This window comes from Staurois parvus, unplaced genomic scaffold, assembly GCF_062004578.1.
Source record: "Staurois parvus isolate SC_StPar_1 unplaced genomic scaffold, SC_StPar_1.0 ptg000157l, whole genome shotgun sequence".
Taxonomy (NCBI): domain Eukaryota; kingdom Metazoa; phylum Chordata; class Amphibia; order Anura; family Ranidae; genus Staurois; species Staurois parvus.
The window spans coordinates 5,436,855-5,462,281 of NW_028317953.1; the positions used below are offsets into that span (position 1 = coordinate 5,436,855).

At 43.0% G+C, this 25,427-nt stretch overlaps 1 protein-coding gene across 1 annotated transcript in view; it reads left to right on the forward strand.

The window, feature by feature from the left end:
* The window catches only part of LOC149463190 (ATP-dependent RNA helicase DDX25-like), an 88,795-nt gene extending 66,220 nt beyond the window's left edge, over positions 1 to 22,575 (forward strand). The window contains exons 9-12 of the mRNA XM_089675748.1: positions 8,142 to 8,379; positions 19,136 to 19,298; positions 19,871 to 20,059; positions 20,970 to 22,575. Of these exons, the coding sequence (XP_089531874.1) occupies positions 8,142 to 8,379; positions 19,136 to 19,298; positions 19,871 to 20,059; positions 20,970 to 21,043 (664 nt within the window). The 3' untranslated portion in view covers positions 21,044 to 22,575. The remainder of the gene's footprint in view (positions 1 to 8,141; positions 8,380 to 19,135; positions 19,299 to 19,870; positions 20,060 to 20,969) is intronic.
* Positions 22,576 to 25,427: the final 2,852 nt, after the last annotated feature.

Consider the following 25,427-nt stretch of genomic DNA (forward strand, 5'->3'; position numbering starts at 1 on the left):
GCCTATTTCCAGTCCTGGGCCGGCGCAGTGGCTTTACAGGACTCTGAGATCAGGAGACACAGCAACGTTGCTTGCTGCAGGCTCTCTCCGGAGGTAGTAGAAGGGATTCCTGTGCGCTGTTTATGCGGCTTTTTTTTCCTGTGTACATTTTCTCTGTGTCACACTCCCTGGTGGCTGAGGGCCTGTCTGTTCACTTTCTCCTATATGGAAAGGGTCAGTGCACATGTGGCATGGAGTCCAACTTCTGGGAACTAGCTGCATAGGGTGCGTGTGTTTGTGGGGTTGTGTTTTTTTTTTTTTTTTTTTTTTTTATTTTGTGAAAAGCAGTGCAAGATAATCTAGTAGAACGCGATGTCCTTCATGCAAAAATAAATTGTCAGATTCATGGAAAAAAGCATTTATGCAAGAATTGCGTTTTGGGCAGTAGTGAGAGAAGAGGCAGCTTTCAGCATCTAGTGACTTTCTGGCTTCTATGAAGGCTGTGTGGAGTGCGCCTTTTGCAGTCATTTTAAAGATATGTTGGTCTTTCTGAGCTCACAGCCACACCATTATCATCTGCTTCCTTTGATGCAGGGTCAGGGATACACTCTGCACAGGTTGCTTCCTCTCCACCACAGTCTGAAGGAGATTCAGAAGTTGGGGAAGAGGTTGAGGTCAGCGTCTAAATAAAAAATGTCGCTGGAAGAAGTGGACAGACATCCTTCATGCATTGAGCAAAAGGATCTCTTCATGATAAATTTTACATGTGGCTTAGCGAGCCAAAGGGTAGTTGTTTTTCCTGTCCATTCAGCTATCTGAGACCTGGTAAGAAATGAAACCCGTGTTTTTTTTTTTTGGTTTTTTTTTGAGATCTCAAAACTGTTCTCATTTTTTGAGGAGGATTCCATCAGTTTCTAACAAAGTGCCCAAGTTAGATGCTTTCTCCCAGGTCTCAAAAACCAGACTCTGCCTTTGAAAGACATGGGAAGCTTAAAGGAAGCAATGGATAAAATGATGGATTTATTGTTGAAGAGAGCATGGCAATCCTCAGTGGAGAATTTGAAGCTGGCTATTGCAGTCACGTGCATGGCAAGAAATCTAAAACACTGGTTAAACCAGCTCAAAGCTCATATTAGCACAGAAACACAAAGTGATTCTAGATTCTTTCCCTACAATTTCAAGCGCAGTAGGATGTATAGTGGACGCGTCCGCAGAATCCAAATTCATGACCGCACGCTCAGCTGACTCTTCTATTCTGCAAAAAGAGCCTTATGGCTGAAAACCTGTCAGGGGGACACTGCCTCAAATGTTAGGCTATGCAGTGTCCCCTTTTTTCATGAGATCTCCTCTTTGGGCCAAACTTTGGAATCTATTTTGGACCACACAGCAGATTGGAAAGTCTTTTTACTGTTAAAGAAAAAAACAAATGCCAAAGTGTGTGTGTGTGTCCTTTTTTTTTTTTTTTTTTTTTTTTTTTTTTTTTTTGCCCCCAGAGAAGTTTGCAGCAAGGTGACAAGTCTCGGAAGAGGTGTGGGGGTCACAGAAGGTAAGCAAAAGGAGTAATTTTCCATACTACTGTGCAGCCTGAGAAGTTGCAATGACTTCCAGTGGGAAGACTTCAGGCGTTCCATCCACAGTGTGAACAAGTAACAAGCTTGTACATCCGGAATCTTGTCAGCAAGGGGTACGAGATTGTTTGTTTGCAGAGGCTCTGCTAAGGAGGTACTTTGTTACACATATCCCAAGAAATCCGGTAAAAGCTCTTGCTATTAAGAACCTGGTTCAGGATCTGATACTTCAAAGAGTGGTTGTACCGGTCCCTGCAGGAGAAGGACAGATGGGATTTTATTCCCATATATTTAGTGCGAAAACCATTAGGAAAATTTCCTTATTCTTTAAACTTCATCTTCAACCTGAAGCCATTAAACATTGTACTACTATACAAAAAGTTTTGGATAAATTTAATCTTTTTGGTCAGAAATCTGCTGTTTCCAGACATACATGGAATTGATCAATCTAAGGGATGCCTATCTACACTTCCCAATCAGAGTTCTCCCAAAGGTTTTCGAAACTGGACCTGAAATTGGGAAACAGGTCCAGCACCTGCAGCTCAGGACACCGCCATAACTTTCGTGAACATGAGATGTTAGCATGACAGACCAAATGGCACTGTTGGCCATGCACATTCCATGTGAAAATGGGCTCTGTAACTGGAAGTGTTTGAGGAACTCTGACAGTGGGGCACCCTGGATATGGATTTTTTTTTTTTTTTTTTTTTTTTTTGGGACGCCCAGGTTTAATGCAAAGCTGGAAAGGTTTGCCTCTAGGACCAGGGATCCTTGAGAATTTGCAGTGAATGCTTTGACACTGTGGGACCAGTTCTCCCTGATTTTATGCTTTCATGCCATTGCAGCTTCTACCCGGTCTGCTTTTGAAGGATTCAGGTGGTAGGAATTGCAGTGATTCTAGTCACCACGGCGTGGCCCAAGAGAATGTGGTATTCTGATATCGTGCACATGGCAGTGGATGATTTTGGATTCTTCCACATCGATACAACCACCTTCTGCAAGATCCAATTTTCCTTCCTCCTTTGCAGTCGCTGGCTTTGATAGCTGGCTGTTGAAACCCAAGTCTTGACGGGAGTCTCATTTGGTTATTCCTACTAGTGGTGCACCAAAATGAAAATTCTTGGACTGAAACCAAAAATTCAGGATGCTGAAAACCGAAATGGACAGTTGAAACGTGTGTGTGTGTGTGTGTGTGTGTGTGTGTGTGTGTGTGTGTCACGCTGTTCAAAAAAGTTAACACTTTGAAAACATCAGATCTCAGTGGGGAAAAATATCATACTGATATGGGCTAGGTAATGTGTTTGGATTGTACACTTGCATCCTTTACGTTTCAAACACACACATTCCTGCGTTTAAAAATGGCTGTGTGAACAGAATCAGCAAGGGAGAATATCACCAGCACAAAGAGGCTCACCAATATAGGTCAGAAAGTTTTAATGAACGATCACATGAAACGCAAGGATGCCCCGTGTGATAGAAATGAAAATTATCAACCTACAGAGGACTGAATTCAAAGACCCTGAAAATCAAAGTGAAAACAATGTTGCAGCAGGCTAGTCCATTTTGCTGAAACTTCATTGCAACAACTCAAAATGGTACTCAGTAGTTTGTATGGCCCCCACATTCTTGTATGCATGTCTGACAATGTGGGGGCATGCTCCTAATGAGTTGTCTGTCCTGGTGTATTTCCTCCCAGATCTGGACCAGGGCATCACTGAGCTCCTGGACAGTCTGCGGTACAACATGGCGGCATTGGAGGAACATGATATCTCAGAGGTGTTCCATTGGATTTAGGTCAGGAAAGCGTGGGGGCCATTCATTCAATGGTATCAATTCCTTCATCCTCCATGAACTGCCTGCATACTTTCGCCACATGAGGCCAGTCATTGTCATGCACCAGGAGGTACCCAGGACCCAATGCTCCAGTGTAGGGTCTGACAATGGGTCAAAGCATTTCATCCTGATACCTAATGGCAGTCAGGGTGCCATTGTCTAGCCTGAAGAGCATGGGTGTCAAACGGGTGGCCCTCCAGCTGTTGCCAGACAGTCTTGTGAGGCTTTGCAAGATTGACCGTTACAAGCATGACTCACAAAGGCAGATGAATGATGGGACTTGTAGTTTTGCAATAGCTGGAGGGATCGCAGTTTGACACCCCTGTTGTAGTGGTCTGTGCGTCTCTCCATGGGTATGCCACCCCAGATCATCACTGACCCACCACCAAAAAGTCATGCTGAACAATGTTACAGGCAGCATAACGTTCTCCACGGCTTCTCCAGACCCTTTCACGTCTGTCACGTGCTCAGGGTGAACCTTCTCTCATCAGAAAAGCACAGCGCTCCAGTGGCAGACCTACTAATTCTGTTTAATGGCATGCCAATCAAGCTCTATGGTGCCAGGCAGTGAGCACAGGGCCCACTAGAGGACCTCAGGCCACCCTCCATTAAGTTTTACTGATTGGTCAGACACTCACACCAGTGGCCTGCTGGAGATCATTTTGTAGGGTTCTGGCAGTGCTCATCCTGTTCCTCTTTACACATAGGCACAGATACTGGTCCTGCTGATGGGTTAAGGCCCTTCTACGGCCCTGTCCAGCTCTCCTAGAGTAACTGCTTGTCTCCTGGAATCTCCTCCATGCTCTTAAGACTTTGCTGGGAGATGCAGCTAACCTTCTGGTAATGGCACGTATTGATGTGCCATCCTGGAGTAGTTGGACTGCCTGTACAACCTCCTGTAGGGTCGAGGTATCTCCTCATGCTACCAGTAGTGACACTGCCTCTAGCCAAATGCAAAACTAGTGAAAACAGTCAGAAAAGATGAGTAGGAATAAAAATGTCAGAGGCCTCCAACTGTAAAACCAGTCTGGGTCTGTAAAGCATGTTGCAACTGCAGGTATTGGTAAAACCACCTCTAATCTAGAGCAAATTTGGAGCAAAGTATTGAAATGTATTTAGCGCACCACCAGAATGGAGCTGCAGTAGGGAGGGACACCTGCCCATTCTTAATGTCAAAAACCTTTCAGGTAGGATGCCTCAGGAAGCTACCCATTTGCCCATAGCGGAGTATATTGGGTGTGACCTTTTTTTTTATTACCCAGTACCATCTTAGTTGCCTACCAGATCTTGTTTATCAGGGTGGGTGAGGGGATGACCGAGTGGGCATATGGTAGGATATTGGAGTAAAAAATCTGAAGAGGGTTTCAGCCAGCAGGTAAGTGAGTATAAGATTTGAGGGCCCCAATTTTCCCTTCAAAAGTTGACACGGCCAGCCACTAAGGGGTAGTTGACACGGCCAGCCACTAAGGGGTAGTATACACCATATGCTGCACTGTGGAATCTTGACTGTGAAGGAAGCAGGTTTCCAGGAATATAATCATGAATCTGAATGGAAATGTTCACCCCGAAATAATTAAAATGGGAATCCACCTGGACTTAACTGCACAGAAAGGAGAGTGTCCAGAGGAAGGAGTATGGATTTGTCACAATTTGAAGACCTGAAAATGTGCTAAAGCTTGTGGTAGCAGACTGGAGCAGAGAATAAGAAACCGTGAGTATCACTCAAATAGGAGTATGTAATTTGTGTAGCGCTATTTTATCCTCTATCCCCTGCAAGGACCATGCACCTCCAGGAGTCTGAAGCAGCAGGGTGGTTAGGGGCTCTGTGACCAGTGCAAATAAAAGGAGTGACAATGGCCAGCCTTGTCTAGTCCCACATGGCAGTAGAAAGGGGGTGCAGAGCTCTCCATTAACCCAAATCTGCCTTTGGAGAGGCATACAGAAGTCTGACTCATTTCCAGAAGATGTCGCTGAAGTGTTTGAACACTTCTCAAAGGTAACACCATTCAGCACTCTCAAAGTCCTTGGTGGCATCCAGAGACAAAAGGGCTCTGTTCTCAGATCAGCAGGGACTTGAATATTCAGTAAAGTGCGTCTAATGTTAACTGCAGTGGAGAGGTTGAGCATAAAGCTCATTTTTAGTCTGGGTAGAGTAATAACTTTATTCAACTTGTTGGCTAATACTTTGGCAAGAACTTTGATGTCTGTCATTAACAATGAAATTGGTGTATAAGACTCTGGATTTAGGGTATCTTTAACCTTTTTAGGGCTAGTGAGTCTTAGAATGACAAACTGCAGCTCAGTACGGTAAAAATTACACCACAGGTTATACAGATTCAGCTCTCTAGAGTCTATCCAGGGGAGTAAAGGTGTCGGATGTGGTTGACAAGGATCCTTTCACAGGCGATGTCAAAGACATAGTTAAGATCGTCTAGCTAGTGCAAAGGTAGTTTATTAGCTAAAAATTTGTTAAGCAGGCAGAGTAACTCTGGCAAGAAAGGAGGCAAAATGCATACATTGGCAATAAAACCACTTATCAAAGCGTTTACAACACAGGAATATCTATCTACCATGCTTTATAATGTCTGGCTGATCCCACCGCATAACAAAATGGAAATGCCTCTTGCCTTATAGGAGTAAGTACAGCGGTATGCCTTATGTAATTGTTCCAGGAATCTGGTAGTTTCGGGGTTGGCATGCCTCTCCTGCAGGCAGATCAGAGCTGGTTTAAAGGCATAACCGTGTCAGATCACCTGGCGTTTCAGAGTATTGTTACTACCCCTCACATTCCAGGATACTAGTTTTGTTATAACTGAAAATGTGAAACTACTCAAATGGATGCATAGCAACCTGAAAGCTTTGAGGTGTACAGAAGACCCAGTTCCGCTGGTTGTAGCTATTTGTCTTCATTGTTTACGTTAATTTTTTTGTGGTTTCTCTGCTGCACCAAACAGAACTGTGACCCTAGTCCAAAAATATACCAGCCAACACATGCTGACCATGACCACAGGGCCAACAGAACAGCAAAAAAAAGATACAAAAATCCCTGCAGCGGAAACATGGGGCAGATCCATCCTCTGGCAGGCTGAACATGCTTCATTAGCTGTACAGGTGTCAGCCATAGCCATGAGGGAAAACAAGGTGCTATACAGGAGCCTTGAAGAGAGACCGCATCCAGCTCTTGGTGCGCATCAGAGGGTATGAAACCCCAGGTGTCTTGCATATTGTAGTGGTTGTCCAGCCAATCAGAGGCAGCACACAGCGTGTCAAAAAGAGTAGTGTCATTCGCCACAACTCTCAGCTTAGCTGGGTAGAGCAATGGAGTAGGTGAGATGAAGTTGCTGCAGACGTTTCTTGACCTGGAAGTGGGAGTGTTGTTTTTGTACTTCCAGACATGTCAAAGAACAAAACTTTTTGTATCATTGAAAAAGCGATCTCTTTAAGAGCCATAACACTACGGAGGATAATTTTTCTTAAAATTTAAGATGGATCAGGAAAGGATGTGATGGAATGCCAGGAGGCAGAGGTCTGGTAGGAACTCAATAAGCCCTTTCCACTGTGAAGAGAGAAGAGATGTTCCTTCCCAATGCGGTATCTGAGGCTGCACCACTATCTTGAGTCCCCTGCTCAGCCACTCCAACTCCCTCCTTTCGTCTTGTCATAACACTGGGCTGCCAGAAGATACAGGGGAGAGTGTCAAGGAGGGTCCGCGGGAGGAAAGCGGGGTACAGCAGCTGTAGGAAGGATACTGGCAGGATTATGAGCTGGAGCTGCAAGGCACACGTCTGCTTACATGAGCCACCAGCCATGCCCCCTTGTATTTTATTATGGAGTTTGCTAAGAGAAATATTTTAGCACAAGTAGATTTTAAAGCTTCTGTAGGACATGCAAGTGTGTAAGTATTGATATATAAAGGGGAAGTAATAGCAGTGGGGCAGTCTTGGACAATATCCCCAGGTTATGACCTGAAGCACCAATAACTCATAGGATATTTAGGCCTGGTTCACACCTATGCGTTTTTCAGTACTTTTGGCGTTTTGTGGAAACTCACTACAGTCCATTTACTATGGTTTCCTATGGGACACAATCACATCTATGCATTTTCAGCCACATTGTTTTTTTGCATAGGCTCAGGGACTTTTTCTCGCAGCAGGTGTGAACCAGGCCTTAGTCTCACCATCCCCTGTTGCAAGTTTTTGACAGCTTTCTGTAGCATCACATTCAGGGCTAATTCACATAAGCATTGTAAAATATCTCACCGAAAGGACACACGGGAAACTACTTGTTTCCAATTGTCACATTCACACTGCAGTGCAGCATATGATTGCAATAAAATGCAGACATGCTGCATTTTATCGCACTACATCACACTGCTTTACAATGCAGTTGAGTAGGTTTCTTAAACTACAAAGTTTGTACAAAACAAAGGAGTCGTGTGATGCGCTGCCTACCGCAGCCAGCAAGAGATCTGTCACAGCAGTAAATCACTGTGGCTGCTCTGCTTAGGGTATCAGTGAACATTATGTACTGATGACCTTTGTCATGGGCCACACTTGTCAAGTAAGTTGTTCACCACTACTATACTATATAGATGAATGTGATAGGTACCCCATCAGCCACTGAGTTACACTGAACATTCTTTTAATTTCTTACTAAATACCTTTGTTTCCTCAGGTGAAGGTGATGAGAATTCACATAATCATTTTTTAATTTTTTTTTTTTTTTTTTCCCCGCTCTCTCTCCCTCTTGCCTCCACCATAGAGTAATGCCAGCAACATGTCAAATGCTCCTATTTTCTGCTACATTTGAAGACACAGTGTGGCAGTTTGCTGACAGGATTGTGCCTAACTCAAACATTATAAAGCTTAAGAAAGAAGAGATGACCCTTGAGAATATCCTGCAGTTCTATGATTCCTGTGAGGGCATAGAGCAGAAGTACAGTGCACTGGGCAACATTTATGGCACAGTCACCATTGCTCAAGCTATAATATTTTGTAGGGTAAGGCCTTTTTTTTTTTTTTTTTTTTTTTTTAATTGCATTTTGTTAATGTACCCTAATTGTGTTCACATTCAAAATGGTGCTTGTCTTTTAAATTGAGCTGAATCCTAAAGCTTCCTTTAGCTTTGGATAGAGTGGGGAATGGTTGGAACCACTGAAAGATGGAGAGGTTCTTGGAGCACGAAGAGTGTTCACTATCAATTTTGGTTATTGCACCCAGTTGAGAACAGTGTGCTTATGTGGGGGGATTCAAAGGGGTGTGTGTGTGTGGTGGTTTTTTTGTTTTGTTTTTGTCTTTGTTTTTTACCAGAAAATGCAGTGTAAAGCTGTGATGAAGGGAATATTTTTTGGATGTTTTTTTTTTTTTTTTTGTCTTTAAAGCAAAACTAGACCCTCCTATCCTTTTTTTTTTACGGCTTAGGATGATGCCATCTTAGCCACTGATCTGCAGTTGCCATGGTGCTGGCTGCACATATGATCAGGAATGAAACTGTTTGGCTTGACAGTTTTTAGTTGACAGGACAAGTAGCTGTGATTGTTGTAGTCATGGCATGCCTTAAATTTAATGGTTTTGGCAAACTGGTAAAGTGATGGGTTTAGTTTCTTTCTAACCGGATAGAGCAACATAAAGATGATCTGGTATATTATCTACACAGTGGGCATTTTTTTCTTACCATTCCAAACTGTTAAACCTGACAAGGATTCTAATATACCCACACTGTCCAAAAAGTTTTAGGTTTTAAAGCCGCTTTTCACCTTCCTGGCATTTTATAAATACAGTAGAGGTGAAAGGATTTTACCTTTTGTTAAATTATATCTCCGGGCTGCTTCTTGTTTGTTGATGAGGATGATCACAAGATGAGATGTGCTGTAACTAAATGCTATTACCCGCATTGGCAGATGTGCTCTGTCAGATCTCTGGAAACATATTTCCGAGAAAATGTCACAAGAGTATTTGATTTTCAAACAGGAAAGTCCCCCTTTACAAACCTAACTTTTCAGGTCTATGGATTTAAAGAAATAATGACTGTTATAGAAATGCTGGGTCTTCTAACACTGCATTCTGTACACTGCTCAGTGCAGCAGAGTTTTAAAGCTGGTGTCCTATTATTCTTGCTCTGTTCAGCTACACTGCTGAATTGTCCATGTTGGAGACACAGGTGAAACTCAAAAAATTAGAATATCGTGCAAATGTTAATTTATTTCAGTAATGCAACTTAAAAGGTTAAACTAATATATGAGAGACTCATTACATGCAAAGCAAGATGGTTCAAGCCGTGATTTGTCATAATTGTGGTGATTATGGCTTACAGCTCATGAAAACCCCAAATCCACAATCTCAGAAAATTAGAATATTACATGCAATCAATAAAACAAAGATTGTACATAGAACAATATCGGACCTCTGAAAAGTATAAGCATGCATATGTACTTGGTTTGGGCCCCTTTTGCAGCAATTACTGCCTCAGTGCGGCGTGGCATGGAAGCTATCAGCCTGTGGTACTGCTGAGATGTTATGGAAGACCAGGATGCTTCAATAGTGGCCTTCAGCTGTTCTGCATTGTTCGGTCTCCTGTCTCTCATTTTTCTCTTGGCAATGCCCCATAGATTCTCTATGGGATTCAGGTCAGGCGAGTTTGCTGGCCAATCAAGCACAGTAATCCCACGGTCATTGAACCAGGTTTTGGTGCTTTTGGCAGTGTGGGCAGGTGCCAAGTCTTGCTGGAAAATGAAGTCCGCATCCCCATAAAGCTTGTCTGCGGAAGGAAGCATGAAGTGCTCCAAAATCTCCTGGTAGACGGCTGCTTTGACCCTGAACTTAATGAAGCACAGTGGACCAACACCAGCAGATGACATGGCTCCCCAAATCAACACAGACTGTGGAAACTTCACACTGGACTTCAAGCATCTTGCAGTGTGTGCCTCTCCATTCTTCCTCCATACTCTGGGTCCTTGGTTTCCAAATGAGATGCGAAAGTTGCTCTCATCAGAAAAGAGGACTTTGGACCACTGAGCAACAGACCAGGTCTGTTTTTCTTTAGCCCAGGTGAGACGCTTCTGACGTTGTTTGTTGTTCAGGAGCGGCTTGACAAGAGGAATACGACATTTGAAGCCCATGTCCAGGATCCGTCTGTGTGTGGTGGCTCTTTATGCACGGACTCCAGCCTCAGTCCACTCCTTGTGAAAGTCCCCAACACTTTTTTGAATGGCCTTTTCCTGACAATCCTCTCCAGGCTGCGGTCATCCTTACTGCTTGTGTACCTTTTTTTTTTTTTTTCTTCCACACTTTTCCCTTCCACATAACTTTCTATTAATGTGCTTTGATACAGCACTTTGAGAACATCCAACTTCTTTTGCAGTTACCTTTTGAGGCTTTCCCTCCTTATGGAGGGTGTCAATGATGGGTTCTGCACAACTGTCAGGTCAGCAGTCTTTCCCATGATTGTGATTCCTACTGAACTAGACTGAGAGACCATTTAAAGGCTTAGGAACCCTTTGCAGGTGTTATGGCTTAATTAGCTGATTAGAGTGGGACACTTTGAGCCTAGAATATTGCACCTTTTCACAATATTCAAATTTTCTGAGATTGTGGATTTGGGGTTTTCGTGAGCTGTAAGCCATAATCATCACAATTATGACAAATCACGATTTGAACTATCTTGCTTTGCATGTAATGAGTCTATCTCATATATTTCACCTTTTAAGTTGCATTACTGAAATAAATGAACTTTTGCACGCTATTCTAATTTTTTGCGTTTCACCTATATACAGTGGGGCAAAAAAGTATTTAGTCAGCCACCAATTGTGCAAGTTCTCCCACTTAAAAAGATGAGAGAGGCCTGTAATTGGCATCATAGGTAGACCTTAACTATGAGAGACAAAATGAGAAAAAAAATCCAGACAATCACATTGGCTGATTTGGAAAGAATTTATTTGCAAATTATGGTGGAAAATAAGTATTTGGTCAATATCAAAAGTTCATCTCAGTACTTTTTATATATCCTTTGTTGGCAATGACAGAGGTCAAACGTTTCCTGTAAGTCTTCACAAGGTTGGCACACACTGTTGCTGGTATGTTGGCCCATCCTCCATGCAGATCTCCTCTAGAGCAGTGATGTTTTGGGGCTGTCGCTGGGCAACACGGACTTTCAATTCCCTCCAAAGGTTTTCTATGGGATTGAGATCTGGAGACTGGCTAGGCCACTCCAGGACCTTGAAATGCTTCTTACGAAGCCACTCCTTCGTTGCCTGGGCGGTATGTTTGGTATCATTGTCATGTTGGAAGACCCAGCCACGTTTCATTTTCAATGCCCTTGCTGATGGAAGGAGGTTTGCACTCAAAATCTCACGATACATGGCCCCATTCATTCTGTCCTGTACATGGATCAGTCGTCCTGGTCCCTTTGTGGAGAAACAGCCCCAAAGCATGATGTTGCCACCCCCATGCTTCACAGTAGGTATGGTGTGCTTTGGATGCAACTCAGCATTCTCTCTCCTCCAAACACAACGAGTTGTGTTTCTACCAAACAGTTCTATTTTGGTTTCATCTGACCATATGACATTCTCCCAATCCTCTTCTGGATCATCCAAATGCTCTCTAGCAAACTTCAGACGGGCCCGGACATGTACTGGCTTAAGCAGGGGGACATGCCTGGCACTGCAGGATCTGAGTCTCTGGCGGCATAGTGTGTTACTGATGGTAGCCTTTGTTACGTTGCAGGTCATTCACTAGGACCCCCCGTAAGATCCTGGGATTTGTGCTCACCATTCTTGTGATCATTTTGACCCCACGGGGTGAGATCTTGCGTGGAGCTCCAGATCGAGGGAGATTATCAGTGGTCTTATATGTCTTCCATTTTCTAATTATTGCTCCCACAGTTGATTTGTTCACACCAAGCTGCTTGCCTATTGCAGATTCAGGCTTCTCAGCCTGGTGCAGGTCTACAGTTTTGTTTCTGGTGTCCTTCGACAGCTCTTTGGTCTTCATCATAGTGGAGTTTGGAGTGTGACTGAGGTTGTGGACAGGTGTCTTTTATACTGATAACAAGTTCAAACAGGTGCCATTGATACAGGTAATGAGTGCAGGACAGAGGAGCCTCTTAAAGAAGAAGGTACAGGTCTGTGAGAGCCAGAAATCTTGCTTGTTTGTAGGTGACCAAATACTTATTTTTCACCATAATTTGCAAATAAATTCTTTCCAAATCAGCCAATGTGATTGTCTGGATTTTTTTTCTCATTTTGTCTTTCATAGTTGAGGTCTCCTATGATGCCAATTACAGGCCTCTCTCATCTTTTTAAGTGGGAGAACTTGCACAATTGGTGGCTGACTAAATACTTTTTTGCCCCACTGTATGTATAGAATTCTTGAACTCTGGACCTTATTTAAAAGAAAATAAATTCTGAACCGTATTAATTTAGAAGAAAGTCAATTGGCTAGGTGTCAGTATTGCCTATGGTCTTTCTTCAGCTGATCCTTTCTCCATTACTAACTTGGTCCGAACTATGTGCATGCATTTTGGAGATCATCTTGGTAAGGGGCAGGGCTTTGGTTTAGCATGTTAGGGCTGCCCCTGGTGACTGTTGGGGAAATACAGGGGTTAGACAAAAATTGGAAACACTACATGATTTACAGGTGTGAAAGTGACATGTTTTGTGTTGAAAGCGAAAGTGATGTTTGCTTCTGGTGACACACCTAGATAACAGGTGAAGACTGAGATTGAGCTTTGCAGTCACTTTTTGTAGCAGTCTTCTTATTCCGGGCCACATTCTTGCACAATGTCCTTTTTTTGTCTTTTGGTCAGTTGACCACGCTTATGCTTTTTAGACTGTTTTCTTTGACACGTTTCAAAATCTTTTTGATACTGTACCATGTGACACAGCAAATTGGCAGCTTCAGTCAGAGGCACCAGCTAAGCAGGCACCAACAATTTTGCCCTCGTAAGCTCTGACACGACTCCGTATAACTAGCAGTGAATGACAAGTGAGGCTTCCCACCTGTTGACCAAGTCTCATCACACAGCAAAAGAATGTTACATCACTTTCGCTTTCAACGCAAAACTTGTCATCACTTTCACACCTGTAAACCATGTAGTTTACATTTTTTGTCTTAACTCCCTGTACATAAAGTGCCTAAAGACATGAAAGAAGCACAGATCTAGAGAATAAATGAAGTGGAAATGGGGAGATCATTGCAGTACAGCTTTTCAGGTAAAGCTTCCTCTCCAACTGAGAGAACAGTGAGGAGCACAGTAGTGACATATCCAGAAGACACTAGCATTCACAGGCAAAGTGCTTCTCCCTGCCTAAATGCAGCTATAAGGATGTAGGCACAAGTCTTCTGTTTTATGCAAGAACAGCTATTGTGATTAAGTGGAAATCGAACCAAGACCCCACCCTGCCTTTTTAGAAAAAAATTGGTTAATTTAGCTGTCCCCCTTTATAAAGTGACCTATTACCCAGGGGGGTGCCCCAAAAAGTTAGAAAAAGTATGCAATCTTTGACCTATTCCTCTACCACGGATTCCATAGATTATGGTGCTGAGTCCTCAGCTAATACTGTGTGACTGGATTGAGCTTGAATGTACACTGCTCAAAAAAAATTAAAGGAACACTTTTTTTTTTTTTTTTTTTAAATGAGTATAGTATCAAGCCAATTAAACTCCTGGAATATTGATCTGGTCAATTAAGTAGCAGAGGGGGTTTTTAATCGGTTTCAGCTGCGTTGGTGTTAATGAAATTAACAGGTTCACTAGATGGGCAACAATGAGACGACCCTCAAAACAGCAATAGTTTTACAGGTGGAGACAACTGACATTTTTTTCCCTACTCCTCTTTTCTGACTTTTCTCTAGTTTTGCATTTGGCTAGGGTCAGTGTCACTACTGGCAGCATGAGGCGATACCTGCACCCTACAAAGGTTGCACAGGCAGTCCAACTCTTCCAGGATGGCACATCAATACGTGCCATTGCCGGATGGTTTGTTGTCTCCCAGTACAGTCTCGAGCATGGAGGAGATTCCAGGAGACAGTTACCCTAGGAGAGCTGGACAGGACCATAGAAGGTCCTTAACCCATCAGCAGGACCGGTATCTGCTCCTTTGTGCAAGGAGGAACAGGATGAGCACTGCCAGAGCCCTACAAAATTACCTCCAGCAGGCCACTGGTGTGAATGTCTGACCAAGCAATCAGAAACAGACTTCGTGAGGGGGGCCTGACGTGCTCTAGTAGGCCCTGTGCACACTGCCCTGCACCATAGAGCTCGATTGGCAATTGTCAGATCCGCCACTGGCACCCTGTGCTTTGTCACATGTGCTCAGGGTGAACCTGCTCACATCTGTGAAGACGCAAAAGGGTCTGGAGAAGCCATAGAGAACGTGATGCTGCCTGTAACATTCAACATGACCGTTTTTTGGTGGTGGATGATGGTCTGGGGTGGCATATCCATGGAGGGACTCACAGACCTCTACAGGCTAGACAATGGCACCCTGACTGCCATTAGGTATCTGGATGAAATACTTGGACCCATTGTTAGACCCTACACTGGAGCAGTGGGTCCTGGGTTCCTCCTGGTGCATGAGAATGCCCGGCCTCATGTGGCGAGAGTATGCAGGTAGTTCCTGGATTATGAAGGAATTGATGCCATTGAATTAATGGCCCCCATGCTCACCTGACCTAAATCCAATAGAACACCTCCGGGATATCTTGTTTCGGTCCATCAGACACAGCCAGGTTGCACCTCAGACTGTCCAGGAGCTCAGTGATTCCCTGGTCCAGATCTGGGAGGAAATACCCCAGGACACCATCCGTCAACTCATTAGGAGCATGCCTTGATGTCATGCATACAAGTACGTGGGGGCCATACAAACTGAGTACCATTTTTTATTTTTTTTTATTATTTTTTTTGAGTTGCTGCAATGAAATTTCAGAAAAATGGACTAGCCTGCTGCATCATTTTTTTTTCACTTTGATTTCTGCGGTGTCTTTTGAACTCAGTCCTCTGTAGGTTGATGATTTTAATTTCCTTGTGTTCCTGACACATTACCCAGTCCATATCCGTATAGATATCCAGCATATTTTACCTGATGTGAGATTAATATTATTATTATTATTATACAGTATTTATATAGCGCCAAAGGGTATACTCAGCACTGTACAGTAGCAAGGGGGAGAGAACATGAGACAAGACAGTAACAAAACCGTACACGAGGGGTTCGAGGGCCCTGCTCTTTCGAGCTTACAATCTAGGAGATCTGATGTGTTTTCAAAGTGTTCGTTTAACTTAGGGATTGCGTAATTCAGATTTCTGATTCTGCCCCCAATTTTTTTTTCTTTATATGCTGGGGGGTACGATCATCTGGAGACTCATGTTGTTCCTTGATGCAAGAAAGCAGGTCTGAGCAGAAGATTTTACTACAAGGTTGTTATTTTTAGTATGTTTAGTGATATCCAGGTGTGTTTGTTTTTGAACTGGGGAATGCCCCAAGTCTGTTTTGTACTTGCTTTCAAAAACTTCAATAAATAGAAGTTTTGAAAGGGGGAAAAAAAAATGTAGGCACAAGGCTGCCTAGAAACCTAGTACACTATTTTTCCAGGGAGAATTCAAGACATAAGTTTAGTCTGTTTTGCTGCTTAGACACAAGGGCAAATCTTTTAAGTTTAAAGTGGAGATCCACCCAAAAGGGGAAGTTCCACTTTAAGCCTTTGTCCCCCTGCTCCCCATTAAGGATTGGCACCCGCTACCACTTCTGCTGCGATTGCCTAGGCGATCGGAAGCAGAAGTTGTGCTCCCCCCTCCCCCGTAGTCTTCTGGGACACGTGACAGGTCCCAGAAGATTACGGGGGCCATTCATAAAGCGCAACGCTTCTCGCACATGTGCAGTGGGCAGCCAGCTGTGAAGCCGCAAGCTGTCACAGCCGGGTGCCCACACCGAAGATGCTGGCTCCAGGGAGAGAAGACGGCCGGTGAAATCAGCGGTGGTGAAGACACCACTGGACCGAGGGTCAGGTAAGTGGCTGTATTTTTAAAAATCGGCAGCTACAGTTTTTGTAGCTGCTGACTTTATTTTATTTTTAATTTTCTTTTAGGTGGAATGCCACTTTAAGTCTATAAATGATCTGAGTAAGTGGGTTCCATTTCTCGTGGCAGAATGCTGGGTGCCACATGCATCCCCAACTGGGAGAATTGTTCTTGATGCCATTCTAGTGGACAGGAGATAAATGGTTAGTTGCATAAATGTAAAACTGCTCCATTTAAAATTTTTCAGCCTGGATCAGGAAATTGTCTGCAATTAACCTCCCTGGCGGTAATTCTGAGTGTAGTGCGGGGTTAACTTTCAGTATCAGAAGCGGTAACCCCGAGCAACACTCAGGATTACACTGCAGTGATCCCTCGAGCGATTACCTTGTCCTGTGGTCTCGCGATGCCTCCCGCTGCGTCCCTGGCCATGTCCTCCGGCCGATTCCGGCATCCGTCTCCCAGGTTCCGTTCTCTGCGAGGGTCGGGACGTACGGGGGGGCAGAACCGGCGGGAAATTCAAAAAAGTTATAATGTGACACACACACCATACATTGCAATATGTTAGTATTGCATTACCATATCAATCCATTTCACCTCAGATTTGTCCAGTGCCCTGCCTGCATTTTGACTGTTCTTTCTGCCTGGAAACTTGAGAACGTCCATGGCATCCAAAAAGCATCCCTGTATGCCAAAAGTGGTTTTGGACCAGCTAGAATACGGCGACGGTGAATTAGAATCACTTGTAGAATTGAGCGATAGTGATTCCTGGGGAAATTCATCATCAAACACTGAAAGTGAGGACAGTGATGATTCTGCGACTGAGCTAAGTGATGTGCGAATTTTGGTGCGCTATGGACTGGTACAGATCAGACAGCGCCCCCAAGATTGCCGTTTAATGGAGCACCTTGTATGAAAGGTAGATGTCCAACATGACAACCCCTTGGCATACTTACAATTATTTTTGACCGATGAGGTTATTGAAAAAATTGTTACTGAGACAAACTGGTACCAAGAGCAACAATTGGCTAGTCTGCATTGAAAGTTTCCAAGAGGCAGAAAGTGGGAACCAGTGACCAAAGATGACATTTGGAAATTTCTGGGCCTAATAATACTTCAGGGAGTGGTGGGAAAACCCATGCAGAAGTGGAATTGAACAACTAATAAATTACTTGCCACTCCATTCTTTGGCACAGTCATGTCAGAGTACAGGTTTTCCCTGATCATGAACTATTTACACTTTGAAAACAACAAAGAAATTGACAAATACTCACCAAATGCACCAAAACTAAAGAAAAGTATCTCAAATGATTCTAAAGAATTTCCAACGGCGGTGTGTGCCAGAAAGATATCGGCATAGATGAAAGTCTAATGGCCTACAAGGGAATGCTCAGCTGGGTGCAGTACGTTGCATCAAAGAGAGCATGATTTGGCATAAAAACCTACATGCTATGCGAATTGTGAACTGGCTACATTTGGAATTTAGTTATATACACTGGAAAAGGAACAAAATTCAATCCAAAATACAGCAACTATGGAATGGCAACATCTTCTGTTCTTTCACTAATTGAGCCATTGCTAAATCAGGGCTATTGGGTGACAACGAACAACCTTTATATGTTTCCTGAACTTTGAGGTTCTTCTACAAAACAAAACCGATGCCTATGGAACCATTAGGGCTAACCGGCACAAGATGCTGCCAATGTTTGGCAATAAGAAGCTGAAGACTGGAGAAATAATTGCTTGTCAGGCAAAATGATGGCACTGCAATGGTGTGAAAAAGATGTGTGCCTAATGAGTATGAGTCATAATACCTCCAGTGTTATGGTATGCACAAAAGGTGGGAAACAAATGAAGCCAAGAGTAGTGATAGACTACAATAACACCATGGGAGGTGTTTGACAGCCGACCAAGCAAGGACATTCTACCCAGCAATGAGGAAACAGCAAAAGAAGTACTACAAGATCTTCAGGCATCTTCTTGAGAATGCTTGTGGAATTCCTACATTCTGCTCAAAGTGACAAGCCTGTGATTCATTCGGACCTTTTCAGAAAATTGCAGAATGTATCTTTTGTGAACCACCAAACGCCATCAATGACTGTGAATAGAGGTCGTCGTAATGTTGGCATTTTTCAACCCGGAACGCCTAACTGGTTGACCCTTCATGGACTACTCTCACCAAACAAGAAAGTCAGCACCTACTAGGATGTTCCTGGTTTGTTTGCTCGAAGTGGGGTGACAGTGGAAGGGAAATTGGAAAGGAAACCAGATTCCGTTATCCTGATTGTAACGTCTGACTTTGTGCAGTCCCGTGTTTCAAAATTTTTTATACCCGGGAGGTTTACTAAACCAATATGTAGTGTCTAGTAATATTGCACCCTTGTTTGAACAATGTGTTTTTGGTTTGATTACATTATTGAATTAAATGTATATTATTTTTTATAATTTATTATATTCTAAAATATGCTTTTGTGTTTCAAACCTGATCATACCCGGGATGTTTACTAGACTTATTTTGTTTGGACAGATTTAAGTGAGTTATTCCTACGCCTACAATATAAAACCACAAATTTCCATGCAAAACAATGTACCGCTTTGGATTCAAAATTACTGAGATAATCAGACCTCCTTGGAGGTTAATGACTAATAACCTTATAACCTTGAGATGCAGCTGTCTCAGAGTTGGTCCTTCATCCGCATCTGTTTTTTTTTTTTTTAACTTTTTTTATCTTTTTTTTTTAACAGACCCGCAAGACAGCTAAATGGCTTGCCTGTAAAATGGTGATTGACAGTCACACGGTAGAGCTTCTGAGTGGAGAGCTTACAATGACAGAACGAGCCTGCGCTATTCAGAAATTCCGTGAAGGCAAAGTGAAAGTTCTCATCACCACAAATGTCTGCGCACGAGGTGAATTGTTTGTGTCAAGCTCGTAGATTGTATGGTATTTTTTCACTTCCTTTTTTGAGGCTTTTGAGTGGCCTGTGTATGTGAGACAGTGGGTTTTCTAAAATCTGGGTGAGTAAAGCACTAGAATGCAAACAGTTGTTCTAATCCACTGGGACACTATGGCAGATGCTGGCGCACTAGGACACATGTTGACATTCCACTGTGGACACTGCCAGATGTGGATGGGACACTGGCTGGGTGATTGGTGTGTGAAAATGCTCCAAAACTCACTGATACCTGGCTGAAAACACAAGTTGGCTTTTCTTCTGCGTCTTCCTTCTCGTGGTCTCTGGTCTGTAGTCTGGCCACCATTCTGTTTCCCTTCCCACCCCCCTGCAGCAAATAATGGACCTTTTTTATATAAACCTCTCCATATTCTCTCCCCTCCCTACATAGGGGAGTGTGTAGCCCTGTGGGGCTGCAGTAGAGGTGGTGATCTGCATAGCTTGTAACTCGCTAAATTATGCTTGTTCCATGCTGTATGATATACAACTTTAGTCAGCACGACATTACAATTTTAATTTTCTTTTTAGGAATTGATGTGGAACAGGTGTCAATCGTGGTAAATTTTGACCTGCCCGTGAACACAGATGGTCAGGTTGATTTTGACACTTACCTGCACCGTATCGGACGCACCGGCAGATTTGGAAAGAAGGGCATTGCCATCAGTCTCATTGAAAGATGCTATTTGAACATGTTACGTCAAATAGAAGAACATTTTGGTAAATAGACCTTCATATTTGCGTATATTAAAATTTTTTGAAAGTACCTAAAGCTTTACAGAGTGACTGACTTTTTGGTGGCAAAAGTATTCCCAGTCATGGCACAGGAAGGCTTCCAAAGCTGTGAATTGTCTTTGTTGGGCCCCTTTCACACGAGTGGTCTCATCAGGTCTGTTTTTCAGGCACACCCTCCATTCTGCTCTGTGGAGCGGCAGGTGTAAACAGACTTGTCTAGTTACACCCACCTACCTCCGATCTGCCAAAACAAATGGAAGGGGGATCTGTTCCCCTCCACCTCATCAGATCAGAGGGTACTCAGATGTCAATGGACAGTAGGTCCGTTTACATTCCACTGCCTCTAGAGCAGCGTGAGCTGTGCGTGAGCGGACACAGACCTGTCATCCACATGTTCAGCTCTGATTTTTGTTGGATTCATACGCAGCATTTTTGGCGGCTATACTGAGATACCCTCCTAGAGTGTAAAATTTACTCTGGAGCCCCATTCACATCTCGTTTGTAAATTTTGTGTTAAACCCTTATTGCCCTTCGTTCGTGTCAGATCTGGAAATTGATGGGCCAGTCCAGAGTTTAGCCTACACATCCCAGGGTGACTGTGCTAACCCCTGGTGTATGGAAGTTGCATACCTACTGATCAGATGCCCTACAGGGACCACTTCAATATAACTGTGGCATTAAGTTGAACACGAAACTATTACCTATATTTAGCTCCAGGTTCCAGTGCCCTTGATCTACCCCCTTAGTGTTCAGTTCATATCTTGCTGTAGGACTGCAGAACCCCTGTTGCAAAATGTAAAGACAAGATGTCTGTCTCAATGCACATGATACAAATGCAAAAATGAACTCCTAGGTCAATGACTAATCACTTATTCATTACACTGTATCATTTCAGATACAAAGATCAAGAGACTCAACACAGCAAATGTGGATGAACTTGAAGAGTCTTTACCGTCAAGAAATCTGTGAAAACAATAACAAAAGTACTCCAGTAAAGACATTTTTGCACTTAAGTTTGAGAATAAAGGATATTTGTTTAATACAAATGTATCAGGCTTAGTAATAAGAGTGGTTTATTTCTACACCCACCAGCTATAGACTCTCTGTCCTGCATAGGAAAGATCATGAATCTTGTGGCTCTGAGACTAGAGAATTTTTGACTCCTTGATGCATGAAGCTTGCGGGCTTTGTAGTGGCCAATATAGTACTAAGCATACAGGTTTGATGTTTACAGTTTGAAAGTTTTTTGCTTTGTGAGATGTTATGTTTTGTGCACATTTTTTCTTTGTTACCCTATCCTCACTTTAGGAGTTTTTCTCCCCTTCTGCATTTGTCACTTTTTTTTTTGTTTTTGTTTTTTTTCACATGACACGAATGCACAACAACCCTAAAATGTCAAATCTGTTTAAGAAGCTGTGACCACACACACAACTGTTTATACCTAGGTTCACACTAGGCAATTCACATGTGATTTTTGTGCAGTTCAGCTTGAGCCCATTCATTCTGAAAAGGCTCAAATCGCACTGCATCTGCATGGAGTTTTGCAATCTGCTTTTGGAAGGTCGTTACCTTTCAAGTGACATTCACAGCAGATCGCAGAACACAGTGCAATTGCAAGGTGGTGTGGGAAACTCACAGGGAAGCGCTGCAGTTTGCCACACTGCATCAGTGTGAACCAGGGCTAAATGAGCACTAGAACACTGTAGAAATCACTTATTTAGTTTCTATATCACACTTGGGTTTCTTTCTACTGCTGAATATTTCTGATTTGTATTCTAGAAATAGTGCATAGTGGATTTATTTTAAATATTTCAGGTACTTGTATAGCGCCATCAATTTATGCAGAGCTATATATATATATTCACATCAGTCTCTAACCCTCAAGGGATGTACAATATAAGGTCCCTAACTCACATTCATACATACACATACTAGGTTAATTGGATCCTGTCTAAATTGGCCCTAACAGCATGTCTTTGGAGTGTGGGAGGAAACCCACGTAGACACGGAGAACGTGCAAACTCGAACCAACGACCCTAGTACTGCCAGGCTGAAGTGCTAACCACTTAGCCACTTTGCTACCCCCGATCATACAGAGTATGAATACTTTGGGTGCTGCTGATACTGCAGTGACTCAGTGGGGTTAATTTGCTACAGCTGGCTCAGCCAGTAGCCTATACATTTTCAAACAAATGCCTTATTTTTTCTTTTTCTTTTTTTTTCTAGTAAATTTGTGTGGAAACTGACTTGTATTGATGTTTGCTTTTATGTAAAGTTTTTACGTGTGCACTTTGACTCTTTTAATGATCGTGATTCATGTAAATTACTTGACCATTGCACAAAGGGCTCTAAGAAAATTGTGTTGTCAAATAGTAATCCATTAGGGTTTTTCATTTTATATTCTTTTATTCCAGAACCAGTTGGTTGCTTTAGGCCTATATAAATCTGCCAGTGATTGTAAAGGTCACTAGTATGAAAAGTTATTAAACAACTGTTATCTAGTCATGGCTGCAGGTTTCTTTTTTCTGTAAAAGTGTGGCTATAATATAATCCCTTGTATGTAAATTGCAGGTGACGTAATCACTGTAGCTCCCTGAGCAATCCATGTATATGCTGGTGGGCATGTTGACAGGGATGTGACATCATTGCCGGAATTTCCATGGCGATGAAGCACAGCGAGACCTGGCAGCAAAACGTCACTTCCCCAACCAGTGCAGTAAGAAGAGGAGGAGGGGGGGGCGCGTGGCTTGCTACAGACCACAAAGCATACAGGCACACTGTGCAGTGTGCCTGTGTTAACAGCTGGATGACACGACTGACCACACATGGGAGGCGGGACAGCAGCAGGATCAACCAGGTATTATACCACACAGGCAAGAGAGGTTAAAAAAAAGCAATATTACATTGCTTTTAAGAGGCGTGTGTGTGTGGTCACATAGTTACATACTCTGGGGGGAAAAAAGAAAAATGTTCAACCATTATAAAAAAAAAAAAATAATAATTATCCTGCACCCACAGTTGATCCAGAGGAAGACAAAAAAAACAGCAAAGCATGATCAAATTTGCTCTTGCAGGGGAAAAAATTCCTTCCTGATCCCTCATGAGGCAATCTGCTATTCCTGGATCAACTTTTACCTATAAATGTTAGTAACCAGTTATATTCTGTGTATCCAAGAACCCAGGCCTTTTTTAAAGAAATCCACTGAGCTGGCCAAAACCAACTCTTGAGGGAGTCTATTCTACAATTTCACAGCTTTTACAGTGAAGACTACATTTTCACAGCTCTTACAGTGAAGAAATCACAGCTGATCGCATGTAAACAAGGAAATGCCGGTTATCGGCATTTCTCTCCTCCCGAGCTGTCACGCTGACTGCTAGGGAGGACAGCTAGTAATCTGCATTCCTCAGAGGGGCCATCTACACTGATTGTCAGTGCCCTGATGATCAGTGTAGCCCCATCAATGCCACCTGTCTGTGCCCATCTGAGCTGCCTTTCCCTGCCACCTATAATTGCCAGTGAGTGCCAACTATGAGTGCTGCCTGTCAGTGCTGCCTATCAGTACCATATGAGTAATGGCCATCACTGCAGCCTCATTAGCACACATCAGTGAAGGAGAAAAATTACTCATTTATGAAATTTTATAACCGAAACTAAACTGAAAATTTTGTTCTTGGTTTATTAAAAAATAAAAAAAAACCCAGGGGTCATTAAATACCACCAAAAGAAAAGCTCTATCTGTCTCAAAAAATAAAAATTGCATATGGGTACAGTGTTACATGATCGTGCAGTTGTCATTCAAAGTGCGACAGCATTGAAAGCTGAACATTGGCCTGGGCAGGAAGGGGGTGAAAGTGCCCGGTAGCCAAGTGGTTAACTTGAAAAAGGAAGAGTTTTTTTACACTTTTGCTTATGTTTATCTTCCTAACCAGAACCCAGTGCACTTCTTCACCACCATCACTTTGAAACTTGAGACTTTGGAGCTCACAACCTTATACTGGTTGCAGACCTTAATCTGGCGTTGGCCCCAGCGATGGCTTTTACTTCGGGTAGGCTTTCTGTTTCCTGTTCCTTGCTACAGCAATTCAAGGCCCTATTACACAAGCTACAAGATGTTGATGATGTGTGGCGAGTCCTACATCTATCTGAGAGGGATTGCAGATATTATTCCCTTCATAACATCTACAGTAGGACTATTTTCTCATTTCTCAAGCTTTACTCGACTCCTCCCCCTCTGCCGGTATTGGATTATGATCCGATCACATCCATATCCTGGCGGTTCCTCCCCCTCTGCCGGTATAGGATTATGATCCGATCACATATCCATATCCTGGAGGTTCCATATCCTGGCGTCTTAATGACAATCTATTACTTGATTCAGTCTGCATAGCGGACGTCATCCAAACAATTCACACCTTTTGTGTGAACATACGCTCAAGCCGACACTCATCCTCTGATCAAGTGGGAGGCTCCCAAATGTACTGTCTGTGGTGTATTTATTAAACCTGGGACGCACCTTTAAAAAAAAAAAAAAATGAGCACAGGACATTTCCACACTTTTCTCCACTATATCTTGCTGGAAAGCCTTCCATAAAAAGGATTTGGATGCACCTATTCTACTCGAACTTTCTAACACTTGCCGAGAGCTCCTCCGTCTCACTGAAGAATACTCCCTAGAAGCTAGAGAGAGCACACGCAAAACTCATTATGCCCTGGCCAATAAATGTCATCAACCTCTGTCTAGGATCTTGCACCCAAGACACCCTAGGACTACTATTCCGTTCATTGTCCCCTGCAGATACTAAACTACATAACACTGCCATCTCGGAGACGTTCCATCAATATTATTATTTTTTTTTTTTATAATCTTCCTTCTTCCCAAACCCTCTCACCTCTCCAGTCTACCTCCTATTTTATCTTTCTTATATATATACAGGAAACCGCGCTGCCAACCGTTGATCCGGAGCAAGCGGATGAGTTGGATTCTCCTCTTTCCATACCGTTGTCCCTTTAGCACTATTAAATGCTTGAAAATTGGTAAGTGTCTGGGTCCTGATGGGTTTACGCCTCAGTTCTTCTTTGTGGATCTTCTTGCTCCTATCATGGCCCAGACTTTTAACTCCATTGACACCTACTCTCCATATTCTCAACTACTATCAGCTACCGTAGCACTTATTTTTAAACCTGAGAAGGATCCTTTTAGCTGCGGCAGTTATAGGCCCAGCTCTTTGTTGGATATAGACCTGAAAATCTTTTCAAAGATGCTGGCATCAAGGTTATCTCCCCTACTTTGCAAGCTTATCCACCCTGATCAAGGTGATTTTGTCCCTGGTTGTGAGGCCAGAGACCATGACT